The 25,858-nt window shown below is 49.3% G+C and overlaps 1 protein-coding gene across 1 annotated transcript; it reads left to right on the top strand.

Moving 5' to 3' along the window:
• The first annotated feature begins 148 nt into the window (after positions 1-148).
• LOC144169074 (uncharacterized) lies at positions 149-25,858 on the top strand. The gene is made up of 5 exons (XM_077698074.1): positions 149-1,935; positions 7,036-7,238; positions 7,671-7,818; positions 10,033-10,245; positions 21,078-25,858. Exons 1-5 carry the CDS (start codon positions 157-159, stop codon positions 21,432-21,434), a joined length of 2,700 nt encoding a protein of 899 aa, XP_077554200.1. The 5' UTR covers positions 149-156; the 3' UTR covers positions 21,435-25,858.

Raw genomic sequence — 25,858 nt, 5'->3', positions numbered from 1 at the left:
AAGTTCAGAGTTAACGAAAACGTCACAGATGGATGGCGCCACTGCCACTGGAAGTTTTGATTGTTGTGATTCGTTCGTTTCTGGCGGAGCGGCGTAAAAGGCGATTTATGGGGAGGGGAGGTGTGCGTTCGTTGTGCCGTGTTACGCACTGCAAGTATGACGATTCAGGTGAACGTAAATTTGGGCATGCATCCGACATGCGTCGACCTAGTGTTTCCCGACGGGGTTCCCAGCGGGGGAAGCGTCCAGCTGAATTTGCACCGCGCGTCCTCCAGGGTTGCGTACGTCAACGAGCGGGAGTGCGTTCCCGTGGTCAGGCCGAGGGCAAACGTGCTCGATTGGCACTATCTCGAGGAAAACATCACCGTGCACGCCGCTCATCCGGACGACGGCCATCCGCTGTGTTTCGTCAAGCAGACCGACTCGGATGCGACGCCTGTGCGTGGAGTGCGTGAGACGACAGCCGTTGAGCGCGGCGATAAGAGGCAGCCAACGGTCGAGACACCGCCAACTCAGCTGGAAGCCCCTGAAAGCGCTGTCCGACGAGATGTCGTCGACTCTGACCAAGTCGTGGTCGTCGCCGAACTTGAGGCCCCGCCGCCTCCCGCGCTCTCCAAGACTGAAGAAAGCACGCCTCCTGAGAAGTCTCTCGCCCCGGCCTCCGTTTACGTCTGCGCTGTGTGCCACTTCCAGACGCGTAGCAAGGAAGAAGGCTTGCAACACGTCAAACAGCACGTCTCTCCTTCCACGCCTGTCTCATCTCCCGCTGCTGCTGTACGAGTGCCCGTGAAAAAGCCCGCGGTCTTGGATCTCGCCGCCGCCCGCGAAAAGATCATCGTATCGAAGGCCCTCAGAGGCAGAAAGAAAGCCGCCTTCAAGTGCACCGAGTGCAGCAAGGAGTTTCCCGCCGACGGCTTGCTGCGTATTCACATGCGCGTGTACCACGGCGGCCCTCTGCTGTGCAAGCACTGCTCGGCCAAGTTTCGCACCGAGCGGGAGCTCGACAAGCACCTGGAGAGCGAGCATCCGGACCGGGCTCCGTACCGCTGCCCGCACTGCGAGAGCACCTTCTTCAAGGCCGACCTGGCGGCCGTGCACGAGTACAAGTGTCCCGTCGCCCGGCAGCAGAGGCAGACGGTGGCGTGCCAGCTGTGCGACTTCAAGACCTCGGAGGCGAGCAACCTCTGCCAGCACATCCAGGAGACTCACAGCGAGAAGGTCATCTACACGTGCGAGCCGTGCGGCCACCTGTCGCTCGACTTCGGCCTGCACCAGGAGCACCTCAAGAGCCACCGGCCGGGCGAGAGCCGTCTCGTGCCCCCGCAGAGCCCGGCGGCCCCCTCGTCGACCCAGCCGGGCTCGGAGCCACCCGTGCAGTGCCCGCTGTGCAAGAAGGACTTCAAGAACAACCGCACGCTCAAGGAGCACATCAAGCGGCACCCCAAGGTGGTGCGGCACATGTGCGAGCTGTGCGGCGAGGGCATCACCACCAACGCGGCGCTCATCAAGCACCTGAACCGGCACAACAAGGAGCTGGCGCGCAAGTACCGATGCCTGTTCTGCAGCAAGTGCTTCCAGACCACCTTCTCCGTGAGCCGCCACATGAAGAACATCCACCTGTTCGACCACGAGCACGGCTGCGACCTGTGCCCGCACAAGTTCTCCACCGTCAAGGAGAAGGCGGACCACATGGCCAAGCTGCATGTGGCGCCCACGCCCAAGGGCAAGCGGCTGCACTCCTGCAGCGACTGCAGCTTCGCCACCGAGAGCCTGGGCCGCTTCGAGAGGCACCGGGCGTCCCACACGGGGGTCTACCCGTACGAGTGCACCGAGTGCCCACGCCGTTTCGCTGCCAAGGAGGAGCTCAGTCGGCACCGGCACATCATCCACCCCAAGGGCCAGCAGAGCTGCCCCCAGTGTCCAAGGCTGTTCCAGGCAAGACCCCATTGTGGCTTGTGGGGAAAGGTGGCACGCATGCTTCCTGGATGGACAGCTATTTCGGTTTTGTTGGAGGGAAGGCGAGGGAGTGTTGTGCTAGTTGCTGCAAAGCAGCCATCCCTACACCTTCTTATTCTAAAAGCAGATGTGTGACAAGGAAATCAGAGGGCCCCAAGGCACTAAGTGCTGATTGTGATTCCTTGACTTCTGTGCCAATTGTGCCATATGTGCCAACATGCAAATCGGGTGACATCCGGATACGTTCAAGTAATGTGCTCTGAACCTGCTGAAATTTCAGTTTAGTATTTATAGAAATGAACAAACCGCCTGAGCTCCTCATACTTTTCAGTCTAAAGTGACATCTTTGGTTACATACAGCTGTTCCGTTATGTAAGCACATTAATTTAAAAACTTCAAGTTAGTGGAAAAACTAGAACAGGAAAAAAGAAAAATCCAGGCGACGCTTATGTTGCCTTCCTAATTTTAAGGACGTTACTTTGGTAAATGTCAAAATTTTGGTCTGTTTGTCTGTCCATCAGTCATTTAGAAATGATTCTGGTGGCCCTGCTGGCACGTGGGCCACTGGATTTGCGGTTCAGTGGTTACCAGCTAGTGGTGACAGCAAACAACGAGTGACCCGCTAGTGATCAGCCTTGTCCCGTTCGTTGGTCATCAGTGGGCTACCGGTAGTCATATGATGCAGGGTAGGGGGTAGGACCTGAATAGGGGGAGAGAGCAGAGAAGGGATCTAGAGGGTAGGGAAGGGGGAATAAGGTTGAGGGAGAAGCAGGCATAGGCTTATTGATTTCAGCACTTCATCCTTTGTCGTGACTACGTTGCCTAAATATTCAGTCTAAGAACGTCCTGTCAGCACCTGTGTCACAGAAAAGCCGCCCTGTTTAAGTGCCTGTCCACGCGTCGCAACCCCTGACGTTCTTGTGAAGCCAAGAGGCGGGGCGACAGTTATTTATATTTGCAAGGTTAGTCGGCCCGTGCGTGTGCACGCGTGTCAAAGTTGTGGGGAACTAGAGAGAGTTCACGTGGAGCCAGGTTTGGTTAACGAACAAAGCATTTACTGGACAGGCATGAAGCACAAGTGCGCAGACAACACTTGCAACATGGTTTACACTAACATGAGCACATGTGCACGCAGGGGCTTAGCATGGAATGTGCAACTTAGGAACAGCCCGTGGTCACACACAGGAAAAGGGAAGCACAGGTAAACTACCCGAGGCCCAATTAGGAGCTTTTACGACACTCTGACATGGCTGTCTACCCCTCGGGCATAGCTTGCATAAACAGGAGAATGTTAGTGGACCTTGTATGCTAACATAACGCAAGGCCTGTCCAGAGAGAGAGTAAATGTGTTCATTGTGAAAAGCAATGGTGAGGAGTTCTCAGACCAAGACCCGTTGAGCTTTCCCAGCCTCAACAGCCCTTAACACCAGTGGGCGCTGGTCAGTGCTCTCTCCAAAAGCTCGAAAGAAGAAATGGAGGGATTTTGTGAATGTAGTGGGGCATGGGCGCAGCCCCCTACCATGTGAAAAAGCGTCCCGGGGGCTTTACAGAAGCGGCATAGCGGGGAATGTACAGTGGGGTGCAATATATGGCATTTAGCGGGATGGGGAAAGGTATTCGTCTGAAGTGCACGGAGCCTGTCCACTAACAAAACATCCTCAAATAAATCGCGGCAGAATTTGTACGCGGCCGCCTCTTATTGACGCCACCAAGCTGAGAGACCCCAACACTGAGTAGTTTCCGACTGCTCCACGCAGAGCTCTAGCCAAACACAGGCTACAGGTTGACCTACCGTTAGTACAGCTCATGCAAACTGAGTTAAAACGATGATTTGGGCTAGTTTGGCATGACAGCACATGGCACCGTGTGTTGTCGTTTTTTGTCCCGTTTATTAGAGCTGTTTTGAATTCTATTAGCTCGTGCAAAACAAAGGAATGCTTGTTGACTCCGAGCCAGTGACTCTCCCCTATGTACCCCCCATCTCAGAAAAGCATCCTACACTGCATCTGAGGTGCTCGCCTTGAGCTCTAGCCAAGCACCAGACACAGGCTGTTCTAGCTTCGGTACAAGACACTCAAAGCATAAAAATGCTTTGTTGGCCGTGAGCCTCAACAAGCGTCTCATAAAACACCTTGGCTACACTTCAGTGACAACAAATCGGCTTTGCCGGACAGCTCGCTTACACATTTGGGATCCGGGGAGTACGGGTCGTGATGACCCTGTGGTTTTGACAATAAGAATTGTGAAGAATTCGTATCCAGCAAGGTTGATGAGTCGCTGCGAGAACCTACCGATCAAACTTCTGCTACAAACTAACCACGGCTGCGCTAGTTTGAACTGGTTCCCGATACCCTCGTTTCCAACTGCCGTGAAACCCACTAGGTGCATGTGTTGGAGCAGCGCAGACGTTTCAAGCGACTTCTTTTAGCCACATTGAGGGAAGGATAGAGCACACAAGGACAAAACAAGCTACACAAAATGGCCTCCCAAGAAGAAGGTCGGGATGGCAGACACGGTAACAAATAACTTGATCCCCCGACTAGGTGTTTGTGACAGTAGTCCATAGTATCTACTTGCAACGTTACGTCATTTCACCAAAACAATCTTAGAATTGCAAGAATATAATATGCAAGTGTCATTTGGCAGCAAACCTCTTCCTTGCTCTCACAAGCAAACAAAATATTGCATGCACACAAATGCACGTAGGGTGTATGAAAGGTTTTAGGTCGTAAGACACCTTGTGGGCATACAAAGTAATGTGGATGCTTATGCTGTTTGTTGCCTCCTATGTAGCCAAACAGGACTGAATCCAAGCTTAAAGGGACCCTGCAACACTCTTTGAGCAGTGCAAGTAAACGTGCGTGATGTTTAGGTTACACTACCAGGAATACTACTGTCATTGACGCCGTGTACCAACCTCTTCTATGCCTGAACCTCTACGCACAGTTTTGGCGTTTCTTCTGTGTTTTGAGTGCGTGCGGAGTTTGAGTGACGAACTTAATACTCCTCTTTCAACCAGACCCCTTGACAAGAAACGTTTATTGCTTCAAAAACGCCCTACCAGATGAGTGCGTGCTTGTGAGCAGGCAGCCATGCCTGCTTTTTTGTGGCACCAGACCGGAAATAGACCCCTCCATATTTCAGAGAAAAGGAGAAAACTCCTGGCCTGTGATATATCGAAGGGCGCCGAAGAGAACGCCGCGAGCCATGCCCTTCTCGAGGAGAAAGCGCGCAGCTTTCGTCGCATTGTTTGTGGTTGAGCTGAGAGGGAACATTTATGCGCGTTTTCTCATCGTGCGTAGTTTCTGTGATAAATAACGGATTCTCATATTTCTTGCGGGAGAAGATTGCTGGGACAATAGACTTTACGCCAAAATACATTCCGAGTAGTCAATGGTAAGGGCTGCAGGACCCCTTTAAGTCAAAATGTAAGGTTAGACAACGTGGAAGTAGAGAGCAAGCTTCACCATCCAAAGTTGATCATTCATGCAATGTTGCTGCACCTCGCAATGTTCATAGCATCTAACAGCGATTAATTTTGAGCAGATTTGGAGTAATACCCCTGCTACACTAGGGTCCAAATGTCATTTGAACCAAATGTCATTTGACTCAAATGCCAAGTTGTGCTGCTACACTCGGTTTTCAAATGCCATTTGGCTCAAATGACATTTGAGCCAAATGAGCACCGAGAGAGACATTTAAGATTTCAAATGCCATTTCCAGCACTCTCGGACGCAGCGTCTTCGATCGGCAATAAAAAATATAATACTTCCGTACGTAAACCAAACAAAATATTGTTGTTTGTGAAACTTTGTTCACTGTTTATTTACTTAAAATACGAAATCAACATATTTAATTTTCATACTCTCAAAACCAGTGGGTCAGTTGCAAAAAACACAAACAAAAACAACGCAAGGCAGCCGCATTTAGAGTCAAAACTGGTGTCTCTTCTAATTTGATATTTTCCTGCCTCGGACTGCTCCTAAGTTTGATTGTTGTATTAGTGTACGAAAACGGAACGGGGCAACAACAGCGCCACTACGGCACAGCGAACAGTTGTGAAAGCTTTCAAATGCCATCGAAATTGTAGTGTGGCACGGCGGATTCTGAATGGCATTCGAAGCAACCCATTTGAGTCAAATGACATTTGGTTCAAATGACATTTGGACCCTAGTGTAGCAGGGGTATAAGATACTAATTCTAGATTTCAAAATAAAAGTCATTTAGTCCACGGAAGTCTCACCAATGGACGTGAGGTTGAAAGTGTACTTTTGCCAGTTAGTCCTCTAAGCCATACAGTTTCATACAATAATAATTATTATTGTATTAAACTCCATGCTCTTCGCACCATGATCCTTGCGGATGCAAGTACTTCCAGAGTGTCCTCTGGTTCCACAATTCTTTGTCTTTCTTTGACTTCATCCTATGCATTGTAAATCAGGCACATTGTTTCCGAGGCAAGTTAGTGTGTACCAGTTAGTGACAGAAAAATTAGTGTACACCAGTTTACGTAATATTTTTAAAAGTCAAGACAGCTGCAGCTCTATTGTACAGCGTTCAGTCTTGTTCTTGTAGATGGCAGGAAAAATTGAGTTGGCACCAGCTGGCCTAGCTACAGAAATGCTTGCCACCTTTTCTCCTCTGAACCTTTTGTCGTTGCGCAGTTGGTGGGTGCTATGCTTGCCAGGTAAAGGGTTTCACACCCCAGCCATGGAGGCGGTATTTCTGATGGAGGTGAAATGCACACGAAAAAATTGCTGCACATTCAAGAACCCCGGGTGGCCGAAATGAATACTTAGCTCTCATCTGTGGTGTGGCTTTGTCTGTGTGAGATGTCTCCAGTGGTAGCCGTTATAAACAGGAGCCTTAAAATGTTTCTTTTTCATGTTCACCTGTGTTCTTCTTTTTCAGTGACACAGCTAACATTGTATTGTGAGGAACTATTGTATTTTACTTTTTGCTTGTGTTTTTTTTTTTTGCTTTTATTTTAACACCACTCTCCCCTGTAATACCTTTTGTCTTAGGGGTATCTTAAACGACAACAAAATAACCTTCCCTCCTCCTTTTCCTCCCTGGTAGGACCAGGTGGAGTTTGAGACGCACCTGGAGCTGCACCAGAGCGGGCGGTCGCACGGGTGCGAGACGTGCGGCCACCACTTTGAGAGCGCGGAGGCCCTGCGGGAGCACGGGGAGAGGCGGCACGCTCCGGACCTGCCCTTCGAGTGCCGCCTCTGCCACCAGCGCTTCTGCAACATCGGACAGCGGGTGACGCACGTGCGCAAGTGGGTGTTCTGTTCCCCCTCCTGTTCAAGCAGCACCTCCCGCAATGGGCTAGTTGCGAAGCAGTGTGTAAAGTTCGGTTTCCTGCTGGTGTTCCATTTCATCAACTCTACTGAAGTTCTGTTTCATTACGTCTACCAAAGCTAATTTCCGTTTTTACGAACACCACTTTGCAGTACTTTTCAGATTGACAAACTTTTTTCGAAATACTGTGCAGATTATCAGCAGTTTTCTTCTTTCTTTCTTTTTTCTTTTTGCCATCGTCTCCTGTTGAAAATTAAGCAACAGTGTGCCAAGTGTTCTGTGTTACCCTGAATCTGGCCTACCGAGGTCCAGCTGAGTGCGAGTCTGCCATGGTGGTTGTTCACCATTTCATCCGTGACAATTTGAGGGTGTCCCACTGTGACCTGTAATGACACTGCCCCCATCCGCAGGTACCACCCGCGCGTGCTGCTCAAGTCGCACGTGTGCGACGTGTGTGGCTCGGCATTCCGCTACCAGAGCGGCCTGGCCGTGCACAAACTGGACAAGCACACGGGCCGCACGCAGGGACGCCTCTTCGAGTGCGAGTACTGCGGAAAGGTGGGCAAGGGTGGCCGTTGCTTGTCACGTCATAAATTCAATCGGCTGTGTGTGTCGTCTTTCGTGACAGTATGGGGGCACTTGTGCTGGAATTAATAACATCAGCAGCGTGACTCCTCCCGTATAAAATCAGCTCACCCAAGTACCTACTACATCGATCCATCTCTCATCACATATCGTCAGTTAACGAAGGTTAGTGATAAGGTTCAGCTGATTATGCCATGTTAGTTTGCTCACACACGGGATTGTACGTTGATGTCAAGGGCTGTACACGAGGCAGTCTGCTAGATACACTCTGGTACAGAGAACGTCAAAGCTTGAAAGCAAAGTGTAGATACAGAAGGAGTAGGGACACATGGTGGGCATGAAATGCTTGTGCCTTTCTCATGTCACCGCCTGTGAATTTATTGGTGCGTAGCATTTTTCTGTATTTACTCAGGGTGGGTGGAATTTTTCTTGTCTACTCCAAGAACAGCAAAAGCAGCAGTTTTAGGGCCAAGGTAGACTTTCATTTTGACAGTGCCTCCATACATCATCATGTTCTGACCAAGCACTTTCGAGACCCAATGAAGGTGAAAATCAAATAGCTGTCACTGTTTATAAAAAGCACATGCTATGTCAGCGGTGTGTAAAAGGCTTGAACAACACAATGTGTGAGTGCAAGTTGAAGATGTAGGCATTCTGCATTAAGGCACCATTGTTAAAGTTGTGGGGATCCTGACGCCCAGGCCATTGCGCGATCACTGGGTTTGTGCCATTACACGGCGCTTTTCCCCTCTCTCCTCCGAAATTCCGGCTCGTCTTGGCGCCTCTGTGTAGAGCCGAGCCGTCTCTCAAACTCTTGCGTGAGGTGAAGCCTGCAGAGACCATTGCGGCGATAAAACACTGTCACGCAGCGGGCGCTCCGCCCTGGTAGCGGAGCTAACCTCACCTCATTGGTCCGTTTGAACGAGGCCCGAACCCGACTCTCGCCGGGAGGCGAACGCGCGCCCTGCGCTGGGGTCCGTTCGGGGAGACGCTTCCAGGACGCCGAAGGCGTTGGCCGAAGGTATGTGACGCTTTCTTTACCAGCCGGCGGCAACTCTGTTGCGCCGGCGAAAGCCCACCAGCCCTTCCGGCTGCGGCCCGTGCCCAAGGCTGCTCCTGTCGTCCCTACGCTTGCATATAGTAAGGCCGTACCTACCACTCGACGAACACGCCGTGCGGTACGCGCCTGTGAGCGAATGGGCCCCGTCTCCCTCGCTGCTGCGAGCCGATCCGGCCAGCACGGCGATGCACGCGCGCACAACGTGCGAGCACCCCGGAATTTGCCCTGACAGAAGAGCCCACTGGCTCTGCGCCGACGAAACATGCGCACTTGCGCGTGGCGCCCCATCGCCCCTTTCACCTAACGGGAAGTGCGTATACCTGTGCTGTAAATTGTGTAATTGGGACTGTAAAATATGTGGCTAGAATGTCAGTATAAAATAAACGTCTTCCCTCCGTGCCCTGGGCATAGTCCTTTGTCGCCCCTTTCTCCACCTGCCCAACAGAGGCGGTGTTAAGTTGGCGCGACGGCGTTGCAGTATCGTGAGCGTGCTCAACTAGCTCGAACCCACGGTGGTTCCTCGCGGTGTGCATGAATGCCTGCCTTGTGCAAAGCTAGCGTTATGCATATTGTGAGGTAGAGAGACCACAAAGTCATAACCTTCCGTCAACATATCTCCAGTGCTACAGCCACAAGACAACATTGGCACAAAATGTGCCTTAGCTGACCGCATGGTTGACACATCTGCCTCTGGCTTTACGGTGCATTGAATGTGCCCACGACCTTGTTTGCAAGCAGCTCGTGCTGCTGCCTCTTTGTGGGATCTTGTTTTCCAGAGCTCTTTTGACAATGTTTGGAAAGAGATGGAAAGTGAGAGTACAGTTCACAAGCTATACTTACATAACGGCGTGGCTCACTCCACGTTCTTCAGGTCCAGCTTTTATTGGTGACTTTGTAAGCTTGATGCTGGGAGGGCATGGGGGGGGGGGGGGGGAGGAGTTAATATGAAAGGGGTGAGGGGTTACGCCAAAGCATCAGTCAACCAGTGTGACAGTAGCTGGAGCGTGAAATTTCAGTTCAGGAGTATTGCCGTACGAGAGCAGTTCCCATGCTGTAAGAGTTGTCCACGTTGGCCATGAATCATGTGGCAAAGAGGTGCGCGCTCACGTCTCGGTGCCACTACGCAGGTGTTTGGACGGAGCAACGTGCTGGCCATGCACCTGCGGCTGCACACAGGCGAGCAGCCGTACCTGTGCCAGCACTGCGGCCTCACCTTCCGCAACCCCACCAACCTCAAGTACCACACGGTCAACATGCACACCAAGGACTACGCTGTCTCCTGCCCCATCTGCGCACGGGGGTTTGTTGTGCGCCGCAAGCTGGCCAAGCACCTCATGCAGGTGGGTGGGCGCTACGCTGCTGCGCTGCTCCTCGTTCTTCCTCTCTTCTCCACATCATCCTCATCATCATGATCATTGTCATCATTTGTGAAGGCTTCAGAGGCAAGAAGCAGGCTGCCATACATGGCAGCCCGCTGGAAGGGAACAAGCTGCTTTCGTCGTTTATTATTGACGTACCTAACTCTCTGAGCCGTCTTCTGGCAATACTTGTGTGCCCTGAAGAATAAGCCAAGGCCTTAAAGTACCTTACACAAATGAGCACTTCCTCATGCTATACGAACACTGGAAGTAACGGGGGCCCTTAAGGGTGCTGCCACGAAATATTTCATTTTAGAAAAGTGTGACTACAGGGCCTACGTGCTTCAGTGGCAGCAGTGACCACCTTGGTGTTGTACTGGAAAATCAGCATCACAGAGGACAAACTTGTGGGGGCACACCCCTTGTGCCGCTGAACCGCATTTCTAGGTGTTGTCAAGAACCGGTCATTGCTCTGTTGTAAATGGGTGAGATGTTGGCCGGGAAACTCGCGTGAAGAAGCCCGCATGGGTGGCAGCCCGACATTGCATTAGTGTGGTGGTGGTGGTGGTGATCACAGGAATCTGCCAGGCCCAGTTGCCCCTCTTTCAAACTCAGTTTTCTGAAAAAGTAGCTGTACCAGATTCAACTTCGGTATCACTGCAGAAGGCCCATTCACTTTACAAACCCCTTAAAGGGGTCCTGAAATACCTTCCGCCGATGCATGGATGTACATGTACCCAAATAAAGCAATGTATTTGCAATCTCCTCCCGCAAGAATTTTGTTAAAGCGATGAGTATTAGCTGAGAAATCGTAAATCAAAAACCCCGCATTATCGTCGCTCCGCGTTTCCTCCTCCTTTCGACTTACTCTCCGCTGTTGACGGCGCGCGAACCTTGCCTCCCATGATGCTGCGCTCCGCAGTGGTGACGTACTTCCGCTATTGCGCTGCTACTGTCGTCTGCTACGGGCAAGCTTTGTTGACACCATGAATCCCGCACTTCGCTCAAGGCTGGAAAACCGAACGAAAAATCTGGCCGCATGTGTGCGGCGGCCTGGCCTTGCCCTTTCGCGGTGTTCGTTGGTGCAGTTGCTATCGGTGGCACGTGACTTTTTATCGGCGGCGAACTCGCAGCCGCTCGGGGAAGATCGTGCGCTCGTTCCTTTTGATGCACCGACACTGTTTATCCAAAAAGTGCCGTATCAGATGTGGCCCCGCTGGTGCCGGGTCTTATTTTGCGGCGGTCGTAATTCCTGCCGGCGGCATGGGAAAAAGACATTTTAAATCGATACAGTACCCGTGCACAAAACCCTTCAATCATGTGACCAGTTCAGCTTGGGGCGACGCGTGGTGGAGAGCGGCAACGTTGGCAAAGCATGCTCCACCGCGGCTCTGAGCTTTCTAGCGCTGGAGCGAGCGCCACTTCTTTGAGAATCTCAAACATCGGTTGCCTTGACAACAAGGCACAAACCACTGTAGAACTCAGTTACGGTTGCGTGTTCCCGGTTCAGCTTGGGGCCCCACCTCACGACATGTGGGCACTGCAGGCGTACCACCCACTCCCATTGGGAAGTGCGAGATGCGTTTGACATTACAGGAGGCGATGGTGTGTGTGTGTTGTGGACGTCTTTGTTTCGCGATGCAATGCGACGTTGTGCTTCTGCGGCTGGATAGTGCTTCCCATGGTCTGGGTTATCTTTCTCGAGCGACGTACGACTCTACTTCGCATGGGGTATGTGCAGTGTGCGTGGCTAAAAGCCATCTCGGCTTGTGCGCCGGAGTTAAGTGACTTGCTGTTCGTCCCCACAAACCGCGCGCGAGGTAAGTGCCGAATTTACGACGGGCAGGAGGAGGCAACCCATCGTCTTTTAATCGCGGTTCAGACTTGCAACGCATGTTGTGACTTTGTGTTCGTTCGAAACCCATCTCTGGAATGTTTTGAAGTAGAATAAAATGTATGCGTTAAACCCGGGCATTCGGCTCAGGGTGTTCTCTGCGATTGCACGAAAGAAGTGCCACGGGGCTTCAATGCTTTCTTTACGGAACGTACTCAGGTAAGGGAATATCCATGTCGTGTTATGGCCGTGCTGCATTTAATACAAACGGTTAAACGTTTGTTTACACTTGTTTCGTTTGTCGTAAAATGTCCAAGCACTCCGGCACTCCGTCGGCAGATCAGCCGGCGAGCCGACGCTGAGCAGACGACTCATCTCTTTGCCGGAAGTGCGTGAAAAAGCCGCCCAATAGCAGGATGTCTAGCTCATGACGAACATCTGGGAATCGATGATGTAGACATGTGAAGATGGCGGCGTCCAAAAACACGAAGGAAAGGGTGAGAAAAAAGCGACAAACTTTGCAACAAAAGTGTGAGCTTTCCGCTGCGCGTAAAAGAGTAATACAGTCTACGCTCGTTACAGCGGATCCGGCAACAACAGACTTTCGGTTACAACAGACCATTTCTGTTGGTTTGTCTGGTACCCATGCATTTTAAATGGAGTCCACTCCCCTCACAACGGACCCGGCTAGAGCAGACTATCGGCTACAACAGACTAAATTTTAGGCGAAAATTGTTTCGACTGAACGTTTATAGCGGACTTCCGCGGGGCCGGCGCCCAGTGTGCTTTTTCGTTTATTCTGGCAAGAAAACTATTATGTCTGGCAACATTGCTGGCAGCCGGGTCGTTGGCGCAGCCAAGCCAAGCCAGTGGCTTTTTTTTTTTGTGCGACCAGCGGCATGAGCGGCAGGATAGCTGATTTCACTGTCGGATAAATTAAGCGTAATTAACGCTGTTGAACACGAGGAAAAACAGGCTGACATCACCAGAAGTACAGGCCTGTCTAAGCACAGTGTCCGCTGTACCGTCAAGAACAAGGCCGCTGCCGATAAACGCGACTCCGGTGAGATTGAAAACAGGGCAATCGAATACTCGAAGTGGTGCACTCGGAGGCGAGTCTGCCCTCGTCAGTTTTTTTATGTAATAAAAAACTCGGGTTCAGTGAAGTTCGGCTTTTATTATTCCCACGCATGCATCGTTCCCGTTCCGTTCGGTGAAAAAGGTAAGAAATGCCTCAAGTAGGGGTTGTTCCCCATCCATTGTGTGCAATCTGCCGGTAACCGTGCGCAGTCCAACTGGTCTAACTTTCGATTTTACAGCTGACTGTCATCAGATTATTCCATTACATCTGTTTCAATGACCAGAATAAAATCGCTAAAAATGTGGAAACTGCCTTGAGGGAACGTCGGGCAGCGATCCGATTTGTTTGACGAACGGTTTCGGGAAAACCTGCCTCGTCGTGAGGGGATTTAAAAGAGCCTAGCTAATGCTGATGGGAACGACTGATGTTTTATAGCTGGTTTATAATTGCGCCTAGTTATATTCTTCCGTTATTTGCTCAGCTCATCTTGCGTCTTTACACGCTTGACCACATGCGCTAGGCCTTTTCGAAGTGCCGGTGCTAAGTTTTGGAAACGGTGTTTACGCGATTCTTTGCCCTCGCGCGAACACTGTGCAGAGGTGCTGCAGGCGTGTAGAAAGAACAAAGTGTATGTACTATGCATGCAATATCGGTCAAAGTACCCACTGTAGAGCTCATAGCCCCCCCCCCCCCCCGGTCGGATACTGCATACTTCGGCTACAGCGGACGTTTTTTTCCGGATTCAGAGGGTCCGTTGTAACGGGCGTAGACTGTACTTGGCACAGGTGACGTTGGCGACCCAATCTAGCGATTGCGCTAGTTCATTTAGTGTGCTCAAAACGCCTTTCAGGGCCCCTTTAAGGTTGATCAGTTTCCGTGAAAGTATGCTGTGCCTTTTGTACCTACCAATGACAGGTAGAGGGAGGGAGGGATACTTTTGTTGAGCAACAGGGAAAGTGGGATCGGCCAATTTTAAATCGGCGGCAACGATGGCAGCTCACTCCACCAAGGCAGCTCGAACGACCGGGTCAAAGCTACCCAGCACACCCACCACTGCTCGTCACAAGGGATTAAAGGGAAGGGATATGAAGGACAGCTTCACATGAATAAGGAAGTAAGGAAGGAAGTGTGGCATGCTCGCCACATGTGCGGTAATGAGGTAAGGGGTAGAGGGAGCGGTGGATGTGATGGAGCACCAACCTGGGCTCACTCATGGCTGATTTGGGGGGATGTGCTGTGCGGTATTGACAGCGGGCAAGGTGGTAGTGCGCGAGCATGTCATGATGTGTGATTGGGCAATCTCTAGCCGATCGAGCCTATGGTAACGAACTGGGATGGCACCTGCTCAAGTTGTGAATCCTGAAGCCATGGGACACCCCATTCCCCCCAAAGTTCGAGTGCGCTCGGGTCCATTGCGAGTTCTGTCGGGAAGGTCGAGGATTTTGAGTGAAAACATTGATGCCAGTGGCGAGATGAGACCACGGGCGAAATTTTGAAGGTCCATCTTCAAATCAAAGATTACAATTGTGGGGGTGACAGGGCAAGTGCAATCGCTGCCTCCTCCGCCGTGGCAAGGCAAGGGGTGGGAACTGTAAGGGAACATATCAGGGGGCCGTTCGGATGTATCATGTGGTACCGCACGATACACAGGGTGCATGTTGCACGGTACAGGGCAGACGACTGTTGAAGTGTGAACAGTGCAAGGAAGGGAGAATTTCTGAACGGGCATTGTAGGGGCACGAATTCTAAGTCGGTCTAGGATGTGCACACTGTTTGAGGTAGTCGATAAGCATTCCATTTGTCCTGAGAGGTGTGCCTCCACAAGCTCCTCGGCATTGCAGTTAAACCTCGTTATAGCGAGACGGGCTATAATGAAATAATGGATATAACGAGCAAATCGTAATTCCCCTTGAAAGTCCACATAGAAACCAAACTTCGCCCTTTTAACATCAAGATTCACGCAGAAGACGGGACTTAGCAAAGAACACACAACATAGGCGCCGCCTTGTCCCATCTTCAGCGCTGTTTTTTAATGCTAAAATGTACCAACAAGCCCTTCAGTATATCCTTCTGCAAAATTTGCCCGTTATGGGACAATTTTGTTAGGAAATGAAATTTTTATCCAATTTCCCGACAGTGTTCAATGTGGATTTGAGGCGGTGTGCAACACGACAACTGTATTTAGCAGTTCAAAACTCCTGCCATGCATCCTCCAGCAGTGCGTGCAAACTGGACGGCGCGCCTTGTATTCAGCCAATTGCACATGGCACGCACAGTCGTGGTTCACTCGCCTGCAGCTGTTCTCACTCTCCGATGTGCGCTGTGGAAGCCACTTTTAAGTTGTGTGCGTTTTTTTTTTTTTTTTTGTACTGCTACAGCCTCATTTTTTATCATGCTGCACGCTTGATTTAAGCGCATGAATGCTTCAGGTGGGAAGCGAAAGTGAAAGTCCGTAATGCTAGACCAGAAGGTGGCTATGGTTAAGCCATCACATCGGGCATGAAGCTAAGCGAGCCATCGTTGGCGTCAGAAAGATGCATCAACATCCACTTACGGACTTCTTTGCAGCAAAATGTGCTTGAAATACGAGTTATGTATTTTGAATTGCAATAAAGTAGGTGCGTGACTTTTCCTTTGTATCTCCGGAATGCAGTTATTTTGTTGTGTACTACCACGGGCCGAGATCCAATTTCGCCCACTATTTGTTTTGGGCAAGTACAGTGCACAATATTTGTAGTCAATGCCTGCTACGGGTATAACAAATATTGGTTATAACGACCAAATTGCGGTGCGCCTTCAATTTCATCATAACGAGGTTTAACTGTATTATGGATCCCCAAGCACTCTAATTTGGCAGTGGACGAGAACAGGGGTGTCTGCAGTAGTTCTTTGGAGGCTCTCCTCATGAGGCAATTGATTTTCTGTGCATCAGTAGCACTGGCATGAATGGGGGAAAGGATACGTTATTCTGCTGCCAGTGACAGGAAACTGGGTGGTGAGCTTGAGTCTGAGCCAAGTCAGTTTTTCTACACTTACGCAAACTTCGCCAAAAACTTGACTCCTCTTCTGTGCCATGGTGTCAGTTTTTGGGATCGTATCAGTGGGAACAGCGGAGGCCTCCACCAGTAACTTGTGGCAGATGGGTCAGCCTTTGGTGCCTACCATTTGCTGGTAGGCACCAAAGGTAGGGTGTGAGTCGGGGTTCAAAGTGACAAGAAGAACAATCATTGCGACTGGTTAAGCGAGAATCGAAGTACACTGTGGACTACAGTTGAAGCAGGAGACAAGTTATGATGGGTTTATTGGCTACATTACAGAATATACAACAAACGAGAGAAAGAAACAAATTTTTACGCTGCTTGGCTGCTGTGAATAACAAGCAGAAGTGACTGCACACTATGTACAAGCTGACGTGAGTTACTCAATATGCACCAGTTGCGAAACTCCCCGCAGTCCCCATCATGTGTCCAAACCAGATCTGTGGTTGGCGCCCTGCACGGGGGCAAACACATGCACGCACGCACACACACGCACGCACACGCACACACATGTACGCGCGCACACAGAGAGAGAGAGGGAAGATTAATGTTTCCTTATTTAAAAGGAAGCTTTATTTTATTACGTTGTGTTACTAAGTGAATGCTTAGCAAAGTTTAGCTTTTGTCCCCTAAATACCGCACCAAAACACTTGCCCCTCAGTTTCAACAAAGGAGGGGTGCTGGAACTGCCCGGATTCTAAAGTGGAGCTTCACAACTGGTGTATGTTGTCTTGGCAACTAGCTCTAAAACCGCACCGCAAACGGACTGAAAAAATACCCCGCACGGGAGACCACAGTGCCCTGCAGGGCTCGGTGCGCCTTCTGATAACGGGGCAAAGACAGCAGTGTTCGCTGATGCCAGTGCGGTGACCATGGGGACTTTCCAGCGAGCACTGGTGTTGGGGTCTCGTGGGGTCGACTAGCAGGATTCTTGGAAGCCCGCTAATGGCGCTTGCCCTTGTTTTGGGCTGTAGACAGTACTACAAAGCAGGCTGCTGAAGTGGGCCATCAAGTAGCCCCTTATATCTTTCACTGACCCCTCCTTCCTCACGATACATACACGTGTTGCTTCTTGAACACCTGACTCCGGGGCCGCTACAATGTTCACTGCTAATTGTGAAGCTGGAAATAGAGGTACCACCTGGAAGGTTTTGCTGCTCAAGTTGAGAAATCTGATAGAGACGAAATAAGCTCTAATTGTTGCTCGCCACTGCTACTAGAAAAAAAAGCATACTGCCTGTCATCACGGCGCACCAGAATTTGATTTTTGTGGTCAGGGCACCAACGGTGAATTGGAAGTTGGCAATCATCAGATTTACATTGTGGTTTAGATCGCCTGAAATGTCGACAAGTCTCTCTTAGGTGGGGATTTTTTTTTTCTCCAAGTAATTTTATTATCAGTCACATGTGGCTCTCCACTGGTTGTAAATGCTGTTGTAATCATTTTGAAGGGGAAAACAGGTTGGATTTAATTTTTGGCAGCAAAAAAACTTCAATGTTGTGCTGCAACGCAGTCAAGTGTGAGCCTATTCACTGTGATGCCTTCGTCAAACGCTGCCACTCTTTATATTGCATCTGCACCTTATTTTTGCAATGACAGTTGAAATAGGCGATCGATGATGTTGATGTTGAAGATGGCTCGCTGATCGAACGCACATAGCTGATGATGGTCTACTCCATGATATTTACACTTTATTACAATACGTACAGCTCAGTTACAACAGCTATCGCAGATCCGAGCTCAAGACGAGCTCGAAATGAGCCCGCATCAAGCGGGGCTCTCTCCTCCTTCTTTACACTGAACACCTTGGTTTTATTAAACATACCACGCCTCCAAGGAAGGCGGAACCAAAGAGACAGAGAAGGGCACATAATGAAAATATCTGGCCATTCATAGGCCACACAGCCGCCACAGGCGGAGCTCGTAATTTAGCAATTGGCCCATCCCTTGTCCCAAACTCCTTTCCCATTCCCACGTAAACTAGACGTCAATACTCAGAAAGAATTCGCCCCGGAAGCCGTGAGAAGAAAAACAAACTAATTAACAAGTCTTGACGCGTTGTTACTCTGATTCGGGAGTGGCCTCAAAGGGCCTGACAAGGCCTATGCTCCCCGAACCCCACATGCCAATACACGCCTGCGGCGTGTCGCTGCTTTTTAGATGCGGAGCGTCTTATGCACGGGGGTATGTCCTGCGGCGTCGGCGGTGGTCTAGCGTCCGCACGCCACCGTTTCTTAGCCAATCCCCCATGTGGGTACGTGCCATAGAAGAGGAACAACAACAACTCCAGTTGTGCTTGCGCTTGACTCCGTGATTCTTCAGATGAAGTAGGATGGAAGCAACAGCCCCGTCAGTGAGTGTGCTGATGCAATTAAGTGAGAGCATCAGCGCAAACGCTAACAGCAATTACACCCAACTACAATCCACGGAACATGTATCGATCTCGTCTTTACCAACTGCAACAGCGACGACTGCATACAACCGCTGCTACAAGATCCACTGACTGTGCACTTCAGCGACCATAAGGCCGTCTTACTTAAAGTAAGATGTACAAACCTAAATAAAGACCTTTAGATACCACTTCAATCTCGTCTCACTCGCGTATATACGCATACAATAAGGAAAATTACACCCATCTCCCCGAAGGGAACCACGAGTAGGATATATGAGCATTACGAGGTTCACTACATTTCCACCAAATTTGGCTAACAAACATAGTGGAAACGCAAAACGAAACCCCCATGACACTCCGCATCCTACTCATGGTTCCCTTCGGGGAGATGGGTGTAATTTTAACCTATGTGCTTGAGGTTTACACTTTAAATGTATTTACCAAAGGTCGCCGTCGCCGCACCATGCCCGTTTCTGCGGGTAACGGTTCTGAGAATTTAGGTCTAGTTGTCGCTCTTTTTCCGGTCATCCCCGAATTGCCCATTTCAAAACAAACCAGAGCGTGTTACAGTTTCAAAGAAAGCCATTGCCACTGCTGCCACCGCTTACATTTCGCATCTTCAGGACGAGTCCAGCCAGCGATTTATTATGTGGTCGCTGCCGCTTCCGGTCCTGCGCCCGAGACCGGACACTCAACGCGCCTGGTGCGAGACCGCGCGGTACTTGCCCCTCTCGTGCTTCCGAGAATGAGGGCCCACCGATTCTCTGTTACCGCTGAAGCGCTAAGCAATGTCCGCCACCCCCCGAGAGAAGTGCAAACAATGCACTCGAAGAAAGTGCTTCCATCTGTGGCACGTCGCGCCCCTCAGCCCCTCTAGGCCGTAGGCACTCAGAACGGGCCTCTACGTAAATGAAAGATAAAAAAAAAAAAAAAAAAAAAACACAACTAAGGCCAGTTTTAGAAATTAGGCGATGCGTCCCCCAAATTTAACAAGGACTTTCGCTGCAGCTAAAAAGGTAAGGGTCGGCATTCAAATTGTGAGGTCAGACCTTGACAGCATCTCAGGTCGAAACTACTATTCGCTGTTTTATCGCAAAGCTTCCTTTTGGGCTGCGCCCCGTGAGCTTTCCGCGGAGTCCATGGGTGGTTGTCCTTTTAGTAAAGGGCCTAGTTACATCTTCGACGTGTCACTACTCAGCAAAAGCTTGTTCATCTTGGTTCTATCATGTCTGCACCTGACATAAGGGCTCTAATTAGGAGCTGAAAGACAAGTAAGTGTACTTCATCAGAGTGGTTTCATGGGCGAGTTGGTCATTCATCGTGTAAGTAAGCGTAAAATGGACAAGGACGAACGTGTCCCGTTCACTTCGTTCGTCCTTGTCCATTTTGCGCTTACTTACACGACAAGTAAGTGGTATTATCATATATGAGTTCTGACAGGATCTATAAAACTGTGTTTGCTGGCACGGTTTGCAGTATTTGCCTTCAACTCTGAGCAGATTTGTCTGTTTTGCAGGTTTGTCAGAACGCATTTTGCTTGTTGTAAATGGAACGTTGGACATTAAAACAAGGACTCAACATCTCACATGGAAACGATTCATTGCCATTGTTAAGAGCACAGAGTCATCCATTTTCAAATTTGGTCCACACTGCCCAAAGGTGTGGATCAAATTTTTTAACTGTGCAAGCACCTTGGCGGCCGCTACTGGGGTTTGCCGGCGGCGACGACAGCGTAATGGAGCGAGTGAAGGCAGGGAAGAAACGGTGGAGGAAACTTTGGCAAAAGTGTGCGGGGGAGGGCAGTATGCTGAGCCCGCACGAGACACCCGTTGGAGGGCCTGGTGAAATTGTCAGGAGAAGGGCGGCATGCACTGCTATGGCGCCATCTCTCACTGCCTCCCTCTCACACTTCTGTCAGATGCTACTACTCCGTGCGTGGCCCATCTGAACCACGTGATATTTTTGCGGGAAGTTCAAACACGATTTGCAAGAACCTGGTTCCCGGCAGCGACGCACTACGGGGTAACAGCACAGTAGCACGTGCTGTCGTACGTTCGCTGATGATGCGATCACTTCCTAAAACGCAGCAGATATGCACCGTGAGTGGGAAGACTAGTTTGTGCTTGGACAAATTCCGCATTAGGGAGTATTGTAATCAGTGCATTTTTTCTTCTACAAAGTATTCTTAAAACGTGTGATCTACAAAATACACATTCTGGGTTTCTTTCCTCATTGGTTACGTTTGACATGCAGTGACCTTTTCATTAATTTCTTTTTAATCTGCCCCAAAATTAGGATTTTGGGAAATATTTTGTGCATATTGATCAAAATGTTTTAACAACATTAGAAAGAGCCCAAGCAGTTATGCGTTAGAAAGCATTATCGTTAGAAAAGCGATTGTGGGTTTGCACCACTATATGTAAAATAACGAGTTGTTAAGCCTGGCTTTTCCTCTTGCAATGCCGCAGGTCCACAAGGTGGTGGGCATGGTGAACACGTCATCGCGGAAGGGTCGAGCCAAGCCGGTCTACATCGAGCACGCCACCGTGCCAGTCGTGTCGGCCGAGACCGGCGACAACATGGTGCTCAATGTGATGCAGATCGTGGACACGGGCGAACAGGCGGCAGCTGCGGTGACCAACACGGAACTGAACAACGCGGTTGCAGAACTGGACGCTGTGATGGCGGGGGAGTCGGTCCCAGGCACGGAAGTCACCGAGGAGTCTCTTGTCGGCACGGTCGTCGAGGAGACGGTCGAGATGGTGGACATTGCGGGCATGGATTTCACCAACGGTGCGACTGTGGAGTGTTACACAGTCAGCTGACGGGTCACACGGCCCCTTTCTCAGTCAAGGGTTGCACTTCGGAAGGCCAATGGATGAGTCTGTCTTGTTGGCACATGCATTTAACCTCCCTGTGTTTTTTTTTGCAATAGGAGTGCTTGTTTTTTCTTTTGTGACTTCATTCTTGGGCATTATTGGGATATTACGTCATCTGTATGGAGATGGATGGTAGGAGAGCAGCAAACTTGTCAAAGAATGCAGGCACAGCCATTCACATGTTTAGTTAGGTTGCAGATAGATGGTACAGTAACTGCTGTGTTTAGTTATGTTGTTTTTTTTTTAACCTTCTTTCTCTTCCGGTTCTAATCGTCATAAGTTTACTTACTTAATGATGCACACCCTTCCCGCAGGTGCACATTTCAGGTGTTAAAATTGCCTTTTTTCAAATGTTTTTGTTCCTTTTGCAGGGGTGGAACAGCTGTGCCATTTGCGGCATTGAGTGCTAAACTTGTTTACTTGCGCTATCCTGCACCGAACTGCCCCTGTTGGGCCAGACCTGTTTATCAGCGCTGTCCTGCACTGCAGGGCCCTAATTGAGCCGCGAGACAACACTGCCATGATGCCCTGTGGGCATCGTAGATTATGAGAAAGCATTTGACTCGGTCGAAACCTCAGCTGTCATTCAGGCATTGCGGAATTATGGTGTAGGCAAGCACGACATAAGAATACTAGAGGATATTTACAATGGGTCTACAGCTACAATCGTCCTTCATAAGGAGGGCCGTAAAATACTTATAAGGCAGGGCGTCAGACAAGGAGGCACAATCTCTCCAATATTATTCACAGCATGTTTACTAGAGGTATCCAGAACATTGGAGTGGGAACAGGTGGGCGTAAGGGTTTATGGAGAATACGTCACTAACCTCAGATTTGCTGATGACGTTGCCTTGCTAAGTAACTGGGGGGACAAATTGCGGTGAATGATAACTGCACTGGGCGAACAGAGTAGAACCGTGGGCCTGAAAATTAATATGCAGAAAACTAAGTAATACTCAATAACCTTGGGAGAGCACAGCGGTTCGAGATAGGCAACGAGGCAGTGGAAGTGGTAAGTTAATATATCTACTTAGGCCAAGTTGTGACCCCGGATCCCAACCATGAGGCAGAGATAATTAGAAGGATCAGAATGGGGTGGGGTGCATATGGCAGATATTCTCAGATAATGAATAGCAGCCTACCATTGTCGCTGAAGAAGAAAGTGTATGACAGCTGCATCTTACCGGTACTCACCTACGGGGCAGAAACTTGGAGGCTCACTAAGAGGGTGAGAACGACTCAGCGGGCAATGGAGCGGAACGATAGGTGTAACTTTAAGGGACAGGAAGAGAGCAGTGTGGGTCAGGTAACAAAGGCGTGTTAATGACATATTAGTCGAAATTAAGAAGAAGAAATGGACGTAGGCAGGGCATGTAATGCGAAGGCAAGATAACCGTTGGTCATTAAGGGTAACAGAGTGGATCCCTAGAGAAGGCAAGTGTGGCAGGGGGTGGCAGTCGGTTAGATGGGCAGATGAGATCAAGAAGTTTGCGGGGATAAATTGGTCGCAGTTAGCACAGGACCAAGATAATCTGAGATCAGAGGTCTTTGCCCTGCAGAAGGTGTAGACAGGCTAGTGATGATGCCCTGTGGCCAAAAACTTGTCCGAAACATCGTGCTTTTGGTTTCAATTCAGTGATGGTTTCGATTTCGTTAACCAGTGGCTATGGAAGTTGGCTTTTGCTTACCTGTAAGGCTGCAGGCACTACTCACCTTCTCCGCGCTCACTTTCGATTTATTCGTGCTGCCTTAATTTTTGCTCAGTTTCATTTGCCAGCACCAGCTGCTGTGCCACAATCAATGGAAAATGACCAAAATCGAGTGGAATTTTTTTGTCACATCACAAATAAATAGAAAACAGAGTAATATTCACATGAAAGTTGTAGTTTGTTGAAGGGGAATTTCAATTTAGTCAACCATTTTAGATGAGTGTAGCTGCATGTATTGAACAAACAGGATTGTGGACGCTTTGTCTTTGCTTGTGGTTCACCTTTGTTGTGAGGTAATTATACTCATTTTTGCCTGTGATCATTAAGGTTAGCTTCGCTTATGTGCAGGATGGCCCAGCATTAATTATGCCTTCTAACACGCTCACGTTACGTAGTCTACGGCGTACGTTCGTCAACTCTCGCAACCCCGTGACGGGCGAAGACAAAACTAGGTTCTGCTCCGCGCTCATTGAAACCGCTGTTCGATAGAGCAAAATGCAAGCAAACGCCTTGTTTTACGGAATGCCGCTGTGAGTTTGACACGAAGCAAGGCCCGTTATCTGATCCCCTTCGAATCTGCACGTGAGCTTTACCCTTTGACGGTGATAATGCGGCGCACTCGCTTGGGATGGAGGCAGATAACTGTGCACATTGTAAATTTTTAGATATTGTACGGGTACTGCATCCCCGGTACGGAGTAGGTTCTAGTGCACGGTAGAACGCCTGATATAGTAGATAAACAGATTAAACTTAAATTGGCAGGGGGCTGGCACAGCAACCAGTGCCAACCCCCTGGCAGACGACCTTTCTGGCTGCTCCAAACCTGCTCCGAAAAGGTTTTTCTGGCTGCGCCAAGCCTGCTACAAAAGGTAATTTTGCTCGCTCCCAGGACTGCTCCTAAACCCATGTACCTCCTGTTCCACCCCTGCTTTTGCTTTTCATTCATAAAAGTCTCGTATAGTAGTGTGAAAGTGTTGAACATTCCTTTTGTGTGCACAGTTTATTTGCCACATTGCGAGGGGTAACCTCTGGTAGCAGTGCCCATATCTTACAAAGAAAGTAAAGCCTGAGGACACCTAAGCAGTTCTAGAAGGAACACTGAAGTGAATTGGTCAAACTTGTGTTTGCGTCTGTGTTCCATAGACCTAATAAACATACTTTTCATCGTGTATGCGGATGATAAAGCAATTCTGAATTTATAAAGGTGGAAAGATGAAAAATACCGTGCACCAGCTGCGCCGAAAGCTTTTTCGATGTAATCAGATGATGTCCAAGTTCTTGAAAGTCTATGCATATGCACTTGTGTTAACAATGTTATTTTGTTTTGAGGAAGAAATGTAAATTATATTTGCAACAACCATAAACAACCCTATGTGCCGTAATGTGCTTGTTCTGGTTTCTTCGGCTTTTTTTTTTTGTTTTTTTTTAGAAAGAGAGTTTACGTTAGTTTTGGTTTCTATTCCCTGCAACATGCAACAGCAGGCCTAGCTTCCAATGTTATCCTCAATTGCAGCATGAGATAATGCAAAAAAAATGTGATTACTATAAAGGAAGCACTACCTTAATTAAAGGAGTACTGACATGAAATATTCATATTAGGTTTTTCTCGCTGCTATGATTGCCTACTAGCCCACTATTCATAGAATGGCATATTAGATGGTTGGTTGCAGCATAAATAATTGTTTACAGAGCCTCGTTTATGACAGGAGGGCGCACTTGGTGCTACCGTTCCCATTGCACCACGACCAGTCCTGATGGTTGTGGTTGCATGCACCCGGGCAGCATGACCTCAGTCCTAAGGCTGAAGTGATGCCCAAAACAAAGCAGCATGCACCAACAGCAGCCAGCGCTTGGCTACGTCAGGAGAGCCCTCACGTTGGCAGTTTGGAGCGAGGAGCAGATGGCGTCATGCTGATGCTGATGTCAAAAGGGTATTCGTTCTGAGCTTTCTGTGGCATGCAAAGGTTGAAATTGATTTAAAATGTGTTATACTGAACGGTTACAGTTGAAACTTCGTGGGCAAGCACTGGGGGAACTGTAAAACACGAAATCTTTCGAATAAAACGAACTTGTATTTTGTCTGCATGGCCCTTGAGCTCGCGTTGTGAAATGCCTCTGCTGTGGAACACTTTCTGAAGAGCCGTTTTGCTGCCCCAGATGCCGACGTTGGCTTTTTTGCTCAGTGGGAAGTTTAATGCTCTCGCATTGGTGTATAGGGATGCAACGAAATCTTCCCTGCATCTTAGTTTAGTGTAAACTGGCCAGCACATCAGTAAAAGTGTTAGATGACCATACTCTCCCGAGTCATGTTATCGCACCAGATGCCCTTCAGTGTCAGTCAAAGAGACGTTTTGCTTGTTTTTCTGTTGATTCTGATGAGGGCATTGTTTTTTTAAATTGAAACACGCATGTTGCATAAACAGAGAACTTGCACAAGAAAATGATGGCACGAACACGTGTCCCATCATTTTTTTTGTGTACCATGGGTGGAGCAAGTGTTTGTGCCATCTCTTTCTTGTGTACTACCACCTTCGTTTGCACACCGTCCATATTTCGAGCCAAGATGGCGTCAACTTACCCAACAGCAAGTTCCACTTTCCTTGCTTTTCTTTTTTGTTTGTTGTGAGAAGTGAACATTGTAAATAAAAGCCACGTTTGTAA

The sequence above is a fragment of the Haemaphysalis longicornis genome, unplaced genomic scaffold (genome assembly GCF_048455015.1).
Source record: "Haemaphysalis longicornis isolate Haplotype H1 unplaced genomic scaffold, Haemaphysalis longicornis Haplotype H1 scaffold_2, whole genome shotgun sequence".
Classification (NCBI taxonomy): domain Eukaryota; kingdom Metazoa; phylum Arthropoda; class Arachnida; order Ixodida; family Ixodidae; genus Haemaphysalis; species Haemaphysalis longicornis.
The sequence above is the reverse complement of the archived record's forward strand: the minus strand, read 5'-3'. Positions and strand labels throughout refer to the sequence as shown.